General features: G+C 32.4%; 1 protein-coding gene across 1 annotated transcript; it reads left to right on the forward strand.

Moving 5' to 3' along the window:
* The first annotated feature begins 17,075 nt into the window (after positions 1–17,075).
* Positions 17,076–17,761, forward strand: LOC110803842 (uncharacterized). Its single transcript, XM_022009380.2, has one exon. It carries the CDS (start codon positions 17,175–17,177, stop codon positions 17,520–17,522), a length of 348 nt encoding a protein of 115 aa, XP_021865072.2. The 5' UTR covers positions 17,076–17,174; the 3' UTR covers positions 17,523–17,761.
* Positions 17,762–17,794: the final 33 nt, after the last annotated feature.

Raw genomic sequence — 17,794 nt, forward strand, 5'->3', positions numbered from 1 at the left:
CGCGTGGAAATCCTCCCTTTCCCTGCTTGTTCTTGCGTAAGTCACCCGCGCCACCAGCCGGTCACCGACGTCGCCAACCTGATCTCGCATTGCCACCGTGCCGCCTTGCCGCAGCACCACCTCCGGCCAGCCAGCCTTATCTCCCTCATTTTTGGTTATTTCTCAAACCCTTAAAACTATTAATGTTTTAATTTATATTTTATTAATATAATTCATGTTTTTCTTGAATTAAATTATAGATTTTATGAGTCAATTATGAAATTCAGATTTTATGTTTTGCATAATTAAATTATTAATTTTCAGATTATATAATTGAATTGAAATAAGAATTTTAATTATTAAAGCATGAATTTTTAAGGTTTTAATAGTTTTAAAATCATAGTAGGATGATTATAAATTATGAAAGTTATTATTTTTATGATTTTAAGCATGTTTGACATATTTTGGAGTAGTTTGAAACTATTTCATATTGCTGAAAATTGTAAATTGCGTGTTATATTGGAATTTGTGATAATTCGTGATCGTTAGTGAAGTAATCACTATGCTAGGAGATTTAGTAGTTAAGTTTGGATGTTGAGGAAAGTTCTAAATATGTTTAGGATGTATTTAGAATGCTTGTTTATGGCTGCGAATTATTAGAAGTTGATTGGGAATCTTTATTGGTTGTCTTAGGCGGAGAATTCTCTGTAGGCGACTTTTGAAAGTGTTAAAGTGGTCTATCAGTTTGTTTACACAAGGTACGTACATACCTGTGTGCTTGGAATGTGTGTTATCTGTTGAAACCAAGTTGAAATTTGTTGATGAACTTGATTGTGTTGGAATTTCATGTTTAATATTGTTGGATGGACATGTTAAGCATATGTATTTCGTTATGAGAATATTATAACATGTTAGTAGATGATTGATGCGAACATGTTGGTTGGGAACATTAGATTATTATATATATATTGATTCAGATCGATTGTTCTTTGTTCCCTTTTATCTTTTCACTACTTTATGAGGGCCGAGGACCTTGTTTAGTAAGTTGAAACCTTATACCCATATAGAGGGGTTGATAAGTATTAAAGGAAAGGTTGGGTTTAATTGGAATGAGTCTTGTTTGATACATTTGTGATCACTTACTTAATTCCAAGATAAAAACAGTTGTGAATAAATGTGGATTGTATGCCTTATGTGATTGTTGAGTCATAACAGGGTTTCAATTTGTAAATCATGCAAAGTGAAACTGAGTAGCAATAGCTTTAGACTGTGCACGTCTAAAGTGACGGACAAACAGGAGTTGGGGTTCATGGTGGTAGCCCATGGCCTTTATCTCGGACTGGATTGATCACCGTGTCCTATTTTTATTCAAACGTTCCTCGGTATCGCAGGTCACTGAGGTTACGGAGTCGCGCCCGTACCTCGTCTTCCTTAGTGAAGCTTCTAGCTAGAAAACTCGGTCCATTGCCTATTTCAATTAAAATAATATTAATGTTACAAAAGTCTAGTCCAGTCTAGTCTAGTCTAGTTAAGTGTGGTTTCAAATTATTATGTTTTGGTTGCCCTTATGTACGTTATTAGAATCATGTTAAGATTGTTCGTTTAATAGAATCATGTTAGGACTATTATTGATTTAGTATGTAGTACTCAGCTTTGTTGATTGCGTGCTTTTGCTTGTGCATGTTGATCATGGCTATGCCTTATTGATCCTGTGATGACCCAATTTTTGGTGAGAAGTCTCTAGGGATCAATAAGCATTGTCCATTGCAGGTTTGAAGATGATGCATCACTGAGGTTCGGGATCTGGAGAGATTTGTGTAGTCGTTATTTTATCTCATTTGAATTTGGTTTGTTGAACTTGTTTTAATGGACTTGAATTTGATTTGAACTAATTAGGTCGACTTCGGTTTGTTGGTTTTGGTAGTTGACTTATTTAAATTATTAAAGTTATTTATTATGATTTCCGCTGCAAAATTCTGAATAAGCCGTTACGTTTTTACACGGGCGATAATGCCTTGATAATTCTCTATGTTATATATTAAAAGAGTATTTTAGAAAAGAGAGAATTGTCGGGGTGTTACACTCCAAAAATTAGAATTTTAAAAGACAGTTTAATAACCACTAATTGCCCGTTCTTGGAACGGGCTCAAGAGCTAGTTAATACAATATGATAAACCAAAATACAACATAGATATAACTAATCAACAAATATAAAGATCCATGCTACAGAATGAAGATTGTTCGATACTACGTCTATATGTAGGACGATAAGGAAAATCAGAAACCTTGGCAGGAGTTTTGCATTCTGCAACATTAACAAGGTCTACAGATCAAGAGTACAACAAGCTCATCACTTGGCCACAGGAGCCGCAACCACTTTAATGTATTTTTCTAATACGTTTTAGTTGTTTCTAATTTGTTTTAGTTGTTTCTATAAGCTGATGTCAAAAAAAAAAAAAAATACATACAAAAAAACCTAGTTCATATCTTTTTCATTATTTCATCAAACCCCTAGCTAGTGAATGAACCAATCAATACTCTTCTCATGTATAGATCAAAAATCAATAACTAACAAAAGTTAGTAAGTAGTAGGAAAAGAGGATACACTTTCTTGAAAGCCCCTCTTCCTAGGATTTCCTTATACTGCAAAATAAATTGGCAAATGCTCATTACCACCCAAAATAAATATGATTCACTAAACACTAACGAAAAATATGATGACATATAAACTTAACTTGATTAAATATAACTCAATTTGAAATGTAAAGCGAGCTAGCTTAATTGGTAGAGTCGTGGTTGGTACCTAAGAGTATATGAGCTTGGATCAAATCTCGTATACTCCATCATTACTCTAGGATTTCCGATACACCAAACAAATAAATAACTCTAAACTATTTTGTATGATTTAATTCCAAACTCATCACCTAATTGTAATTTTCCAAAATGCCGTAATTACATAAATAAACAAAAATTATGAAATTCGATTAAGAAATACTTACCCTACCGTAGCGATTATTCAGATCATTCTAAGATTTTAGCAATCCACGAGGCTAGTCGTGAATGTGTATGGCTATGGTCTGTGATTCAACATATAAGAGAAGATTGTGGTTTATCAACCGGGAAAGAGGCACCAACAGTTCTATATGAAGATAATGCAACATGTATTGCATAGCTCAAGGATACATCAAAGTTGATAGAACAAAGCATATTTCACCAAAATTCTTTTTCACTCATGAACTTCAGAAGAATGGCGATATAAATATCTTGGAGATTTGTTCAAGTGAGAATTTGACAGATTTGTTTACTAAGCCACTTTCTACTACTACATTTATAAATTTAATTCACCTCATTGGATTGCGTCGTCTCAAAGATTTTCAGTGATGTTGTTATCATTAGGGGAGTAAATGCGCGCTACACTCTTTTTCCCTTAACCTTGCATGGCTTTTTCCCACAGGGTTTTCCTGGTAAGGTTTTTTAATGAGGGCAACCTTTCATGCGCATTAAAAGGCTTTATATTGTATTGGATAATGGACATCCAAGGGGGAGTGTTATAAAATATAATATTAGTGTGGATGCCCATGGCCATTATACGTACTCTTACCCTATATGATATATGTATGTATATATATTATTCCTATTCAATAAGAATATAACTGATAGTTTCTAGTTTGTCTCTCTCCCTTTCCTCCCTAATTTCATAATAACTTTTTAATAATTAACGATAAGAAGGGGTAAAATTGAAAGTAAAAGTTATGCAAAAGAGGTTGATCATTTGGCTTTTTTAAGTAGAAGGAGAAGGAAATAATCATGTTTTATTTTTCAATAACATTAACTTATTAATTTTAGAGTTACAATAATTGAAAAGATGAGCCGAGCATTCCACCGGATTTTTTCAGAGCTATTCTTTGTTCTTAGTTCTACTGGTTCTGAGGATTCAACTGCTCTGATTCAGGTAGATGGTTCTTGGCTAAAGCGCAATTGCAAAGCAGGTATGGGTTGAGTCTGGGAGAATCATCAAAGAATAGACGACACAGTAATGGGTGGGGCTTCTCCGGGTACGTACTGTTGGAAGTTCTTGTTAGGAAATACAAAAGAAAAGAGTGTAAAAATGTGAATGGTGTTTTTGTCCCACATTGAAAGAATTACTCATTTCCTCTTTGTTTATATATTGGGTTGAAGGTGTAACTCTTGGTTGAGAAAGTGAGAGTGGTATGGGTGGACACATAGCACACACACGTGCACGCATGCTGGCTGGCCGGGTTGGGTCGGGCCATGGGCCTTGGGCTCTTGAGAATGTGATGCGCGGGAGTGGGGTGGGTTTTGTGGGCCTTAAATATTCTTTTCGTACCAGGTTGTTTCGGTTAAAACATTGTTACGGGAATCTGTATTGATTACGTAATTGTTGGTTTAATTAGCTTTAATGGGGGCCGTTACAATATTTATTATTCTGGTCGTTTTTTGGTCTCTTGCTTTTCCTAAAGTTTGATTATTTAATCAAACTTTGTACCTTCCCAAAAGAGATACACAATTCTAGAAAAATCAAACACATGCTTTCTCCCTCTCAAATTGCTCTCGGTTTTGGGCATATGTTCTGACTCCATTCGGGTTTGTGCGTGCACACAAATCCGGAGTTGTGTTAATCCTGGAGGGCGACCGCTTTTGTTCTACTGCACCAGGAGGTAGTGCGGAATCGTCTTTTAGGACAGTGGTATCCCACGGCGCAACAATTGTTCGTTACATGTTCATCCGATTGTTCGCATCTTCCAGATAAGTCTATTCTATCTACATTCTTATAGCAAAATTATTTTTATATTGTTTAATATGCAACACGTACTACTCACACTGCCTTACAAGCTGAAGCAATGGCTTGCCTTTACAACATGAAATGGGCACGTCAGACAAATTTGGACAAGATTACAATTTTTACTGATTTTCAGCAATTTGTGCACATGCTTGTAATTGACAAAACTAAAAGTTTGGGGTTGTAATTGACAAATAAGAGACTTTGTTAGATTGTATTTGGCAAATTTTCTTAATTACCGTATAAATAATAAACGTAAAGACCATTTAGCAACGGAGGGATTAAAAAACTTTAAAACTTAATTTGAATGCCAAATAAACATCCCGCTTTCTCCTTTGATTTAATTCCACCCTAATCACAACACGTTCATGCCCTCATTAGTATTCTAAGTGATTTTAGGTTTTGGTTAACTGTGCTTCTTAAACGTAATTGCACCCCACACACACACACAAAAAAAACAAAAATTCTGTAGTGGGATTATCTCATGTCACATTGGCATTATAAAAATGAATTGATGTGTATATATATATATAAATAAAGGTAGTTTATGAATTTTTAGCTCATTCCATGATACAAGCTTAAACTGCATAAGTCAATACCATGGTCGAAGCTAAAAACTCATAAGTCTGTACCATGGTACAAGCTTAAAATTCATAAGCATGTACCATGGTACAAGCTAGAAATGCATAAGTTTCTAAAAAAAAAATCGGAAAAAAAAGACCTCTTGTGAAGACTCGGCTATTTTGTCACCGACGACGTGATGGTGGTGGCCGGCGGTGGTGGGAGAGAATTGGAAAATAAGTTTAAATAAGGGTACTAATGAAAAATAAGGAAAAATAATGAGGCGGTTTTGAGTAATATGGGGCGGTAAATAATAAGCTCCCAAACATATTTAATGTATGTATCATGATTCATGACCTTATGGGCTACGAGCCTACGAGTATAACCTATAAATTATTTAACTCACTTTCATATTGGAGTGTTTTCATAATGTTGGGAAATATTATTTCAATGGGATAATTAAAAGACAGCATTAGCATATCATCTCAATTATATCATATCAACTTATAAAGAAATCATATCAATCTTTATCGACCTAACTCACATCGTTGCAAGAGTGAGCAATAAATAAAATAATTAGAAAATCTAACCTACCCTAGGGAATCAAAAAGAATGAAAAGAAATATTTGTAGTCCTATATAATAACTATCTTTATGCACGAGATGTGTGCTTATAATTTAAAAACGCACACACAATAATACTTATTTGGTTAATTATTTTTTGCGCTTTTATTGATAATATTTTTTTTAGTTCTAATATTTGTTGATTTTAGTAAATATTTTTTAAATTGATTCCCGTTTATATTGCAACATAAAATATTTTTGTGTTTAATTTATTTTTAATTTTTTAATTTTAGTAGAGGATAAAATAGGAAATTATTATTTACGCCACGGTAGTCGTTCCTCTATATAGTAGAGATATCTATTACATTATACTAAAACAGAAACCAGATATGACACATGTCACTTCCTGGTGCAAAATTTTCCCGCCAAAAACTGTTTCCTAAAAGACATATATACTTTATTTTAAATTTTTTTTCTCTCCTTTTGCATAAATGTTTATCTATGAAAAATTACTCCGTATAAGATTATGGAATATGACATTATTAGACAATTTTGGTAATATTTTAGTCAAATCATCATATCAACAATAGAAAATATTCATACTCAATATTTTGGTCAAATTAGCATATTAACCATATCAAATATTTTGGTCAAATGATCATATTAAACATATAAAATCTATATTACGTAGTAGAGTATTAGGACGGAAATTATATTATATGATAAAAAGAGTACGTTCGAGATTTATTAATTACGCAATAGATTTAAGGATAAATATTCCAGTTAAATATTATCTAAAAAATGGTCAAATAATAATTTTCAAATATCCGTGCGTACACGGGGCCTAATCTAGTACAAAAGGTCTTGCGTGCACAAGTTGTACAATAAATTTATTGTGCACCAACATAACTTTAATCCAGTTTTCTCTAACTTTTACTCAGTTTTCTCTAACTTTTATACTATTAAAAAAAAGTTAATAGATAAACATTTTAAAGTGTTAAATGATTAATTTTATACATTATTAGTGATTTTGAATAAATTTTTTTTATTAAAATGAAGTTTTTTATTACTAAAAAGTAGATAACTTTTACATATATGATGGTGACTTCTAAGCATTTTACGTCAACTTTAACTTTAGTGTACAATATTTATCGTACACCTCATGTAAATAAGAATTTGTGAATCCAGTATGATATAACAGATATCATAAATTCATAATAGTGACAAAAATAACATCATCACGCTTATCCTAATATGGAAATACCCACTATTAAATAAAAGTTTTTCTACTTTCCACAAATTCGACTTTTGTAGTTGACTGAATTTGGACCAAATTTATGATATAAAATTCGAGAATGTAATATTAGAATCATAATCTGGCAAAGCTACGGCATAGGGAACATTTGATCCACAAACAAAATCAACAAAGGGTTACCTGAACAAAGGGCTAAAGTTGAACATTGATGGAAGCTGGCAGGATAAAGATATAGCTGGTGGTGGTGGAGTTTTCAGAAGTGAAACAGAAAGTTGGTTTATTGGTTTTGTGAGCAAATATAATGCTGTAACTCCATTGGCTGCTGAGCTATATGCCCTAAGGGAGGGTCTTCAAATGGCAGTGGATTATGATGTCAAAGATTTGGAGGTGGAGACAGATGCGGAGCTTCTGATCAAGATTTTAGGTGCAATGGATGATCAATACCATCATGAACTTGCACCAGTACTCAAGGATGTGGCATGTTTAATGACTCGCTTTCACACTTTCAACATAGCTCATCTCCCACGTATGCATAACAAGTTGGCCCATTCAATGGCACAATACGCGATCACAATGGCAGTGGGACACAGGATTTTTCTTAACCCACCACCCTTTACAGATATGATGTATCAGACAGAGCTTCAGCAAGCACGGCGAGGCTTGAGGGATGAAGGTCAATCGTCTAACACGCAAGGAAAATCAACATCAGTTATTGATTTGGAAAAGACACCCCCAGAGGAGGATGCAGTGGTGACAGTTACCAGAGAGATAATGTTTGGCACAATCCCAACGACAGTTACTACAAAGACTCTAAATGTGGTTCGTGACAAGCAAAATGGACAAGAAGATTCACAGGCGGGCGAGTAGTTGGTTTAGCTTTCCCCCCCCAACCCTATTTGGATGCAAAGTAGTGATGGGATTGTAAAGTTAAAGGGAGGGGTAGTTTTTGGTAATCTAGATTTGGATAGTATAGTTGTTTGCGTTTTATCATGGATCGGGCTACAAGTTTTTGGGTATTGCCCGATAATCTTTTATAAAGAGTCATAAACGATGACATGCTAATATAATATTCTCCGTTTTTGCGTTAAAAAAAAAAAAAGGTTACCTGAAGAATGAAGTGACACCCATCCTAATTTGGCAATATCTATCCAGTATTTTGAAAGTCTCTTAGCTAGACATAGAAATATAATCCCTAGATTGATCATGAAAGAACGTTAAACGAAACTCGCAGCTGTTGCTGTAAACTTGCATGTACGGTTCATTGGTACCTAAAGTCCTACTTATTAATATTCCCCCATACCACCCCTCACATAATTCATGTACAAGTTGTCACTTTACTACTCCCTCCGTCCCTTAATACTCGCACCGATTTGACCGGTGTGGAGTTTAAGACATTTAAATTGACTTATTAATTTAATGGGTGTTAGTTGATAGTGGAGTATTTTTTTAATATAGTTAGTGAGAAATAAGTAAGAGGTGGAGAGTGGTGAGTTGGGGTGTGAATTTTAAATGATTTTTTGTAGGGAATAGGGGTGTAAGTGGGGTTAGTAAGTAAGTGTAAGAAATAATATAATATTGGTATAAATTTTCATTTATAGAAGCGGTGCAAGTATTAAGGGACGGCCCGAAAAGGAAAGCGGTGCGAGTATTAAGGGACGGAGGGAGTACTATTTTTTTGCTGTACAGGAGTCACAAATGTTGGAAGTATCCTTCCATAAGTTAGTTTTGCTTCAAAAGAATAAAATTGTGCTTGTCTCACATTGACAAAAAAACAATCATTTTACCCACTTTATATATCCGCACTCCACTAATAGGTTTGTTAGAAGACTTGAGAGAAGGCTCTAGGCCACCGCACACGAGGGCGAGGGCGAGGGTGGGGCCCTTTTTGCCGCCGCTCATTTAGTCATTGATTGATTCTAATTAATTAATTACCGAATTTATTTCCTTCCGAAATAATTCCTTCAGCCTTTCCGTTATTTATTATGGCTTTCTTCTTCTTCAAAAAAAAAAGAAACAGACAAAAATAATTGTTCTCCGAAATTTTCCCCTCAAACACATACTCTCTGGTACGGTTTTGGGCAAAGTTCAATCTCGTTTTCAATCTATCTTTTTGTACTACACCAACGAAATAGATGTCGTGTAACCCTGAAGGTTGATTGTCAAGAGGCCGTGTGTACGTAACGGGGCAAATTCCATGAGTGTAAAGTTTTCATACACGCCACGACTTGGTTAAAGATAAGTTTATTCGTTGATTACTAGTTATTGTTCCTACAACAAAGGCAATAATTTTGTATAGTGGACGAGATTTAATCTCAAGCAATGTACATATATCATCATTAGTTTAACCAAAATATGGTTTATGCACCCGGGTGCACAATGCTCATTGTGCATCCTGTTTTACAAAGAACATATAGTTCAAATACAAAGAACATATTGTTTATACCCAAAGAACATATAGCCAATGCACATATAGTTCAAATCCATAGAACATATAGTTTAAAATTTCACTAGTACATGTAAATTAAAATCATTCTCAATGTTCATTAGATTTTCAATAAATGTTCAACAGGGTGCACAATGAGCAATGTGCACCCGTATAATCTAAATTGCGATAATTTAACCAACTAGGTTCTATGACTATGAGCAAGTGAGTATAGCTGTAAACTTTAAATTTTCAATAAAGCTAGGATATATAGTGTGAAGAACAACCAAATTGAAGGAGTTGAATGCCAGCCAAAAGCTAGGTCCAAAAGTAGTTAACGTGACAAAAATTATGCTTCTTTGTCGACATGGTGCCATGGTGGCTTATAAAAGAACCCCACCAACACCCTTAGAGATTTATTTTCATTCAGAGAGTGTACATCTTAAGAGTTAATTTAATTTAATACCCCCTCCGTTTCGGAATATACGCACCGGTTTGACTTTTTACACTATTTATATAATTCACTTTGACCCTATTTTATTTCTAGTATATGAAAACAAAAGTTAGCATATAATATATTGTTGGCTTCATCTTAACATATATTTTCAAAATACAATATTTCATAAGTTTTTATAATATGTAGTTAAAGATATTGGTGATCAAAGTTGTGCATTGACAAGCATGTCGACTCGAACCGGTGCGAGTATTCTGGGACAGAGGGAGTACTTCGTATCTTTCTTTCCAACCAAATTTCTTTTGCTTTCTCCGGGCACACCATACATATGTATAGAGTTAGATGTGTTAATTTGTGTTTTTTTCCCAGGTCTGATCAAGTTTACTTGTTTAGAAAATTAAAAACAAGCAAAACTGATTAATCAACTAAATACGTAGTACGGAGTAGTAAATAAAAAAGCTTTTAAATATACATGGCTCTACATTTATTCGGAAATAAAATAGATTTTGTAGCACATGACCTCAAACCCTTTCTAGTGTAAGACTGGACGACTAGCTAGTGATGATTTTGGAGTTAGATTGCAAGTTAAGTACATGTATTGCAAATAAAACAATAAAATGAACTTATCTGAATTTGACGAACTTGTCGTGACGTGGTAACGTCACTGTTCTAAGAGATGATTTCGCACTACCCAGTGCAGTAAAAACAAAGCGATTGTACTCCAAGATTAGCATGGGTTCACGATTTATGTGAATATACAAATCTCAAATTGAGATAAGAACATTACCCAATTTCATAACATTTTTTGTGATTGTCTGTGTGTCAAACTAAATAAAGAAGCTGGATTAAATAGGAAGAATGAAAACCAGAATGACAAGGTAAAGCATACTAGACACAATCAAATACAATGAATTCGTAACGGGCTGTGAAATAACGACAATAAGGCCCTGTCCTTCTGAGTTTTTTTTGGCTGGACTGAACTGAGATGGATTGAATGGAATTGAACTGAACTGTCAAACTGAAGTGAACTAAATGGGGCTGAACTGAACTGGACTGGACTAAATGGAACTAAATGAAACTGAATGGAACTTAACTGCATGAATAATAAATAATACTCCCTTTGTTCCTTTTTGTTCTTCCCATTTGAGGTTTTGGGTGAAAATTAAGAAAATAGAATCTTGTAATGATTGGGTGTAAGAGTAATGATTGATTATAAGAGAAAAGTAATAAAGTAGTGAAGTAAAGTAATAAAGAAATGAAGGAGAGAGAAGATATTTTTAATAAAGTAATAAAAAATCATAAAAGTGGGGTTGAATGGGTGAATGGAGAAATGTGAATGAATTAAATAAGGGATGGTGGGGAAATTTATGGTAAAAAGTCATGTCCAAAAATAGAAACGGAAAGAACATATAGGAACGCCCAAAATAGAAACGGGAAGAACATTTAGGAACGGATGGAGTAAATGATAAATAACAAATGATAAATAACAAATAACTTATTACAAATAAAAAAAAATAACAAATAAAAAATAAAAAACAAATAAAAAAATAAAATAAACAATACACAATAAAATAAATCATAAAAAATAAATCATAAACAATAAGTAATAAATAATAGAATATACTCCCTCCATCCCACATTAGTCACTGCATTTACCTTTGTGAAAAGTTTTAGGTGATAAGTAGTTGTTGGGTTATCAATTATTATTTTATTGAAAAAGTAGATGTGATAGAAATTAGTGGAGTATTTTTTTTTCTTAATTGAATGAGAGAGAGGGTGTGGGGACCAAAAATTTTGTATGTAGCGGGAGGAGAAAGACAATATAGTAACTGAAGGTACATTTCTAATTTAGAAGTGTAATAAGTAATATGGGGCTTAACGAGTAAAATAATAATTATAATAAATAATATAAATAATAATAATAACAAATACTCCCTCTGTTCCATAATGTTCCACATGCTTACTATTCACTCATATGGTCAAAATTTAAAAATTTTGACCTTAATTAATAGTATAATTAAGAGTAAAAATATTAACTTGTGGGATATCATTGGATTCGTTTCAATATAAATTTTCTAAATTATAAAAAGTTAATATTTTGATCATTAATATCTTTAATTCTCTTTAAGCAAAAATTATAAAAAGTTAATATTTTGAAAATAAACATTAAGACGAATCTAACAAGATCCCACATGACTATGTTTATTAAAAACTAGAATAGATCTCGTGCACGCACGGATTTTGATCATATTTTTCACAAAATATGTACCTCAATATCTCCCAAACTACTCCATAGTTATAATATTTTTAAGATACTCGTTTAAATTTATTCATCTAATATGTATATTTAAAATGCTAATATGATAATTTGACCAAAATATCGAATAATATATTTTCCATTATTAATATAGCGATTTGACTAAAAATATTACCAATTTAGAATAATTATTATCACGCCGTACATATTACTGCCATAATTTATATACAAAATTTTGTTTCCTTACATAAATAGTTTGCAAAAAAAAGTAGAGAATAAATATAAAATCAAACATATTATCTTTTTTTGGGAAAGTGGTTTTTGGCGGGAAAAAATCGCACCAGGAATTGACACGGGTCATTCCTGGTGTCTCTTTTAGTATATAGTAACTAGTATAGTACCCGTGCGATGCACGATTTATGATCTAAATATTATTTTTTCATGAAATCTGAACTATAGTTATATACAATTGTCTTATGAATAGTTCTTATAGATATTATTCTAATTAAAATCTAAATCTACCACACTTGAAGCAAATTTGTTGGAGAACCTCCTATTCCACACAAAGATTATTTTGACCCTGTTCATCACCATGTCAACATATATAAAGTTATTTTCATCAATCTTTACTCTGATAATAATAACATATAATACTCGATATACCATCTACCAATTACCCGATTATATATCATCTACCAATTACCCGATCAATTAACATATGTCCACACTATCTACTTTATTCAGGTAGAGATGACTCTGAAGTGGGGTGCGTGCAGGAGATGGTCCCTCCACTTTCATACCCGCCTAACAATGTCATCTCCGTCTCCGCTACCCACGATAGTATATGGTCCATCCACTTCCATACCCGCCTAATAATGTCATCTCCGTCTCCGCTACCCACGATAGTATATGGTACGCATCCCCATCCCAACCCCAATCACCACCTCGCTGGATACAAAATAAAATTTATCCCACCTTCACCCCCCAAATATATACACCCGCCTCAAACTCACCTCTAGATCCAACAAAATTTACTATTGTGGATGAATTTTGACGTAGTGTGTTATTTAAGTAATTTTGTATCAAATATGATCAATGATTCATCTTAAGAAATAAATAAGATCAATGATTCATCTCAAACTCACCCTAGACTCAACAAATTTATTTTATTTGGTAGGAGAGTTTTGAATTTTAAAACACTGTTCTTTTCTATAATTTAATCCGATTGTCTGATTCAAGCGATTGAGTGTAATAAGCAGAATATATAATATACATGTTAGTAGTGAAAAGATGTAGATATATTCATAATCAATTAGATGAAAGATAAGCTAGGAAGACGTTTCCAATCTAAGGCTCTGTTTTGTTCAACTTATTTTCATTTATTTTTAAAAATAATTTCACATAAGTTCAATCAAGTTCAGATAATTACAGATGAGTTAAATTCTGGAAAAATAAAGGTTAATTAACGTATCAAAATATTAATTTTGTACAAATTTTATACATAAGTGATATTGCATTCGTTGGATTAACCTATTATATATTCTACGGCTAAAAAAAATATTATTAACAAATAACTTAACAAAGCGCGCCTTAATACGAAGTGTTTTATTTAAGTAATTGTTTATCACTTATGATAAATAATTCATCTTAAACACCACCTTTTTTATTGCATACTAACCCTTATACTTTTGAGCATATATTGATTGACATTAATTTTTTTTAAATAATTCTTAAACTACTCCCTCCATCCCAATTTAAAGTGTTCATTTATCATGACAAATAATTTTAGTATAAGTTTTGAAGTGTGGTTATCAATTATTATTTTATTGAGAAATTAAAGTAAATAGAATGCAAGATAGTGATTTTTTTAATTGATGAGAGAGAGTGTGAGACCCTGGTTTTAGCAGTGGGAAAAAAGAAGTAATAATATAATTGCATGTGGGCCCTTTCCTAAGTACTAATGTCCCAAAAGTAAATTGGGGTTCATGACTATAATTCATATATGACTATAAACCATAGTCCACCAGTTGTAGAATTTGATTTTTGTCATATTGTTCATAGTATTTGAGGAAGCACATACCAATTTTACACACTACCTCCGTTTCTAAATGTTCTTTACGCTTTCCGTTTTAGTTCGTTCCTGAAAGGTTTTTACACTCTACTTTATTCCATTTTTAGCATATAAATTTTACATTCATTATTTCATTTGGCGCACTACAACATACAACTTTGAATATTGTGTATTGTGTGAGTCTATCATTACTTACCCACTCACAATACTTTAATTTGAATTTTCATCCACTCACATAGTCACATTGTTGGACAATTAATAGCCACTCATTTTCCCATTTGTTACCCCGCCATCACATGTTCACCAAAGTTCCTTAATTACCGTGCAAATAGTGAACTTAAAGATATTTTAGGAACGAAGGTAGTACTCGATCAGATATATTTCATTTTATACATTTTCTTAAAAGAATTCTTGTAACGATAAGTATAATTTAGTAATAGTCATATTTTAATTTCAACATATTATTATTTGTGAAGCTGCATATTTAAATATGTTCAAAATGCTATCCGTTTTTCTTGTAATATTAAAATATTTTTTTAATTACCATACTCATATGTTACTTTTGAAAATGATTTATTTTTAAAGAATATATAAAAAAAAATATTTTTGAATTTAGAAATATCAAAAGATATTTTTCATGAAGTATTTTTACGATTACTATAACAAAAATTAAACTAATGAAAATAAATATATTTTATAATTAAAAATAATTATTTTAATTAAAGGAGAGGTAAATTATGGAGTGACGTTTATCATCATCACATTAATTTTCTCTCTTTTAATATAGTATATAGATAGTTATCTTACTCATCGTTGGCATGCAACTTTAATATTCTAATTGTAAATGTTATTTTTCAACTTATATGCCAATAAAGACATTAAAAAAATCTGTATCTTTTATGACAACCTAATAACGACGGGTAAAAATTCCGTAGCAAAAGGGCTTTTGCGACGGGGATAACAACCCAACAAAGACGGGAATAACCGTCGCAAATGTCTTTTACGACGAGCTAACGACGGGATTTTCCATTAACGACGACTCTCTTTTATTACGGGTTTGCGACGGAAAATCCCGTCGTTAACCAACAATTATTTGTCTTTAGCGACGGGATTTCCTGTCGTTAATAGTACAATTTCTTGTAGTGTGGAATAACTATATTAATTGAGTAAAAGTCATCCCTTCATTTATACGTACCTATTAATTGAATAATTATTTTGTTTAAATTTTAACATATCTTAGTCCACAATATTATGTTTTGAACACTCGATCACCTTAAATAGTATGAAAGTATCCTCACAATCATATTAGTTTATAAGACTATATATACTATATTATTTTCTGATTTTTACATAATACTGCAATGAAGCGCAATTAGTTTATAAGTGACAAAAACGTATCGATAATACAGTTTTCCTTATATATCTCCCATAATTTATTCTCCGGCTAATTATCTTCCTTATTATTTCATTCTAAAGTAGAAACAGGTCTATGATTTATGTACCATATATTTTATACAATATGAGAAATTTTTAACAAAAATAAACCAAAGAAAATAATATAGTTTTATAATTAAAATAATTATTTTAATTAAAAGAGAGACAAATCAGAGAGTGACATTTGTCAGCTCCACATTGATTTCCTCTCTTTTAGTATAATATATAGATAGATAGATCGGAGGAAATATATATATATTTTTTTTAAAGCTATTACAAGATTCTCGAAATTTCGACCCGGCTAGATCTGATCCATATTTTACTTTGCCCTCCCACTTAAACAAGGACTCTCATGGACCTAAGCTTGTTTATTCTTGTCCCACTTTTACCAAATACGCTCCATAAAAAAACCATTTGTATGAATCTCAGTTCCCAAAACACGTTATTTAGCAGATAAGACAAACTTAAACTTGCACTATTAATTAGTTAGTGCAATAATGCTAATGTTTATAAAACATGTCATATCATAATCTTATAAAGTGATACTTGTATATAACAATTACTACGTATAATAGAAGCCTATAACCAAACAAGTTTGATTGGAGACGGTAAGGAACTAAACTTTGAGTCTGAGCCTTATCATCTGCTTATTTGGAAGGATTTTTTATTTCTTACCTACTCTATTTGCTCTCAAACATGGATTAGAAAGTTAAATTAACTAATTTATGAAGGACTAAATTGTTTTTTACCACCTAAAAATAAAATAAAAATTGTCTTTTACCACCTCTTAATTATAAAATGGATGAAAACGTTATGTGAATTAATGAGAAGTAAGGGAAAATTATAGCTTATATACATAAAAATCGTGGGATAAGAGAAAAAAAAAAAATATAGTCGTTGAAATGGGATCGGATAACGTTTTCGTCCACATTTTCGGTTAAGTAGTGATAAAAAAATAATTTTTATTTTATTTTTAAGTGGTAAAAAACAATTTTTATTTTTTTAGGTGGTAAAAAATAATTTATCAACTTTTTAGGTGGTAAAAAATAATTTACCTTTTATGAAAATTGTCGATTCCGTAAAGTGTTTCTCATTACCATTAAACAAAATAATTAAAAATAAAAAACGGTCCCTCCTACACAAATACAGCTTCTATGATAGTCACAAGCACTAAGCAAGTAGGGAAAAACTAAAAAAGACCCACCACCATCAACAAGTTGCCAATTACAGGACTAAAAAGGCACTTAAAATTCCCATTTAAAAAGACCCAACCATTCCTCCCATCTTTCCATCCCACCCTACAACACACATTTTCTCTCTCCTAAAAAAAAAGAAACATACTAGTATCTTGTTAGCAAAATCTAACACTAGAAAATCATGTTGCGTACATTGTCAGCTCTAAGGCAACACATTATAACAAAAAGGAAGAGCCCTAAGGTTGCAGATGAGACCATGTTTAGCAACATGAATGCTGATGGTGCCGGCATGCCATTGCCTGTATACGCTAATGACATGAACCGAACCGCTCGGCCACACCACACTCGAAACGGGCTGGCTGTGATTTCGACTATTGTTCGTATACCGTTTTCCATCCTTTCTTGCTTCTCCCAACACCATGGCAACGCCGCTGATGCCATGTGGGTCACCGGAGAAACCTTTCGGACTTCTTCGGAGATTGATCATCTTATGATCAGTGACAGTATGCGTTATGCAATTTTGATGTAGAAACCACATCTTTTTTTAGTTAATTGATCTATTCTAGGGGAGATGGTGGCGGATCTTGAATAGTTTTACCTGGTACCCTACTCATCGAGTGAGGGTTTCCAAGAGAAAAAAAATAAAAAAATCATACAAAAGTAGATGTAAGAACTATATGAACTAGCGTTGGTTGTATATAGTCTCTGTAAATTCTAGCTCATAAATCATAATCTTGGAATATAAGGGATTGTTTTTTTCTTTTGTTCCTTTTTTTCTAAACTTATTCATTTCCTAAATGC

Source organism: Spinacia oleracea, chromosome 2, assembly GCF_020520425.1.
Source record: "Spinacia oleracea cultivar Varoflay chromosome 2, BTI_SOV_V1, whole genome shotgun sequence".
In the NCBI taxonomy this organism is placed as follows: Eukaryota; Viridiplantae; Streptophyta; class Magnoliopsida; order Caryophyllales; family Amaranthaceae; genus Spinacia; species Spinacia oleracea.

Excerpts from the sequence above, each read along its gene's own strand:
- LOC110803842 (XM_022009380.2), top strand. The coding sequence starts at position 17,175 with ATGTTGCGTACATTGTCAGCTCTAAGGCAACACATTATAACAAAAAGG.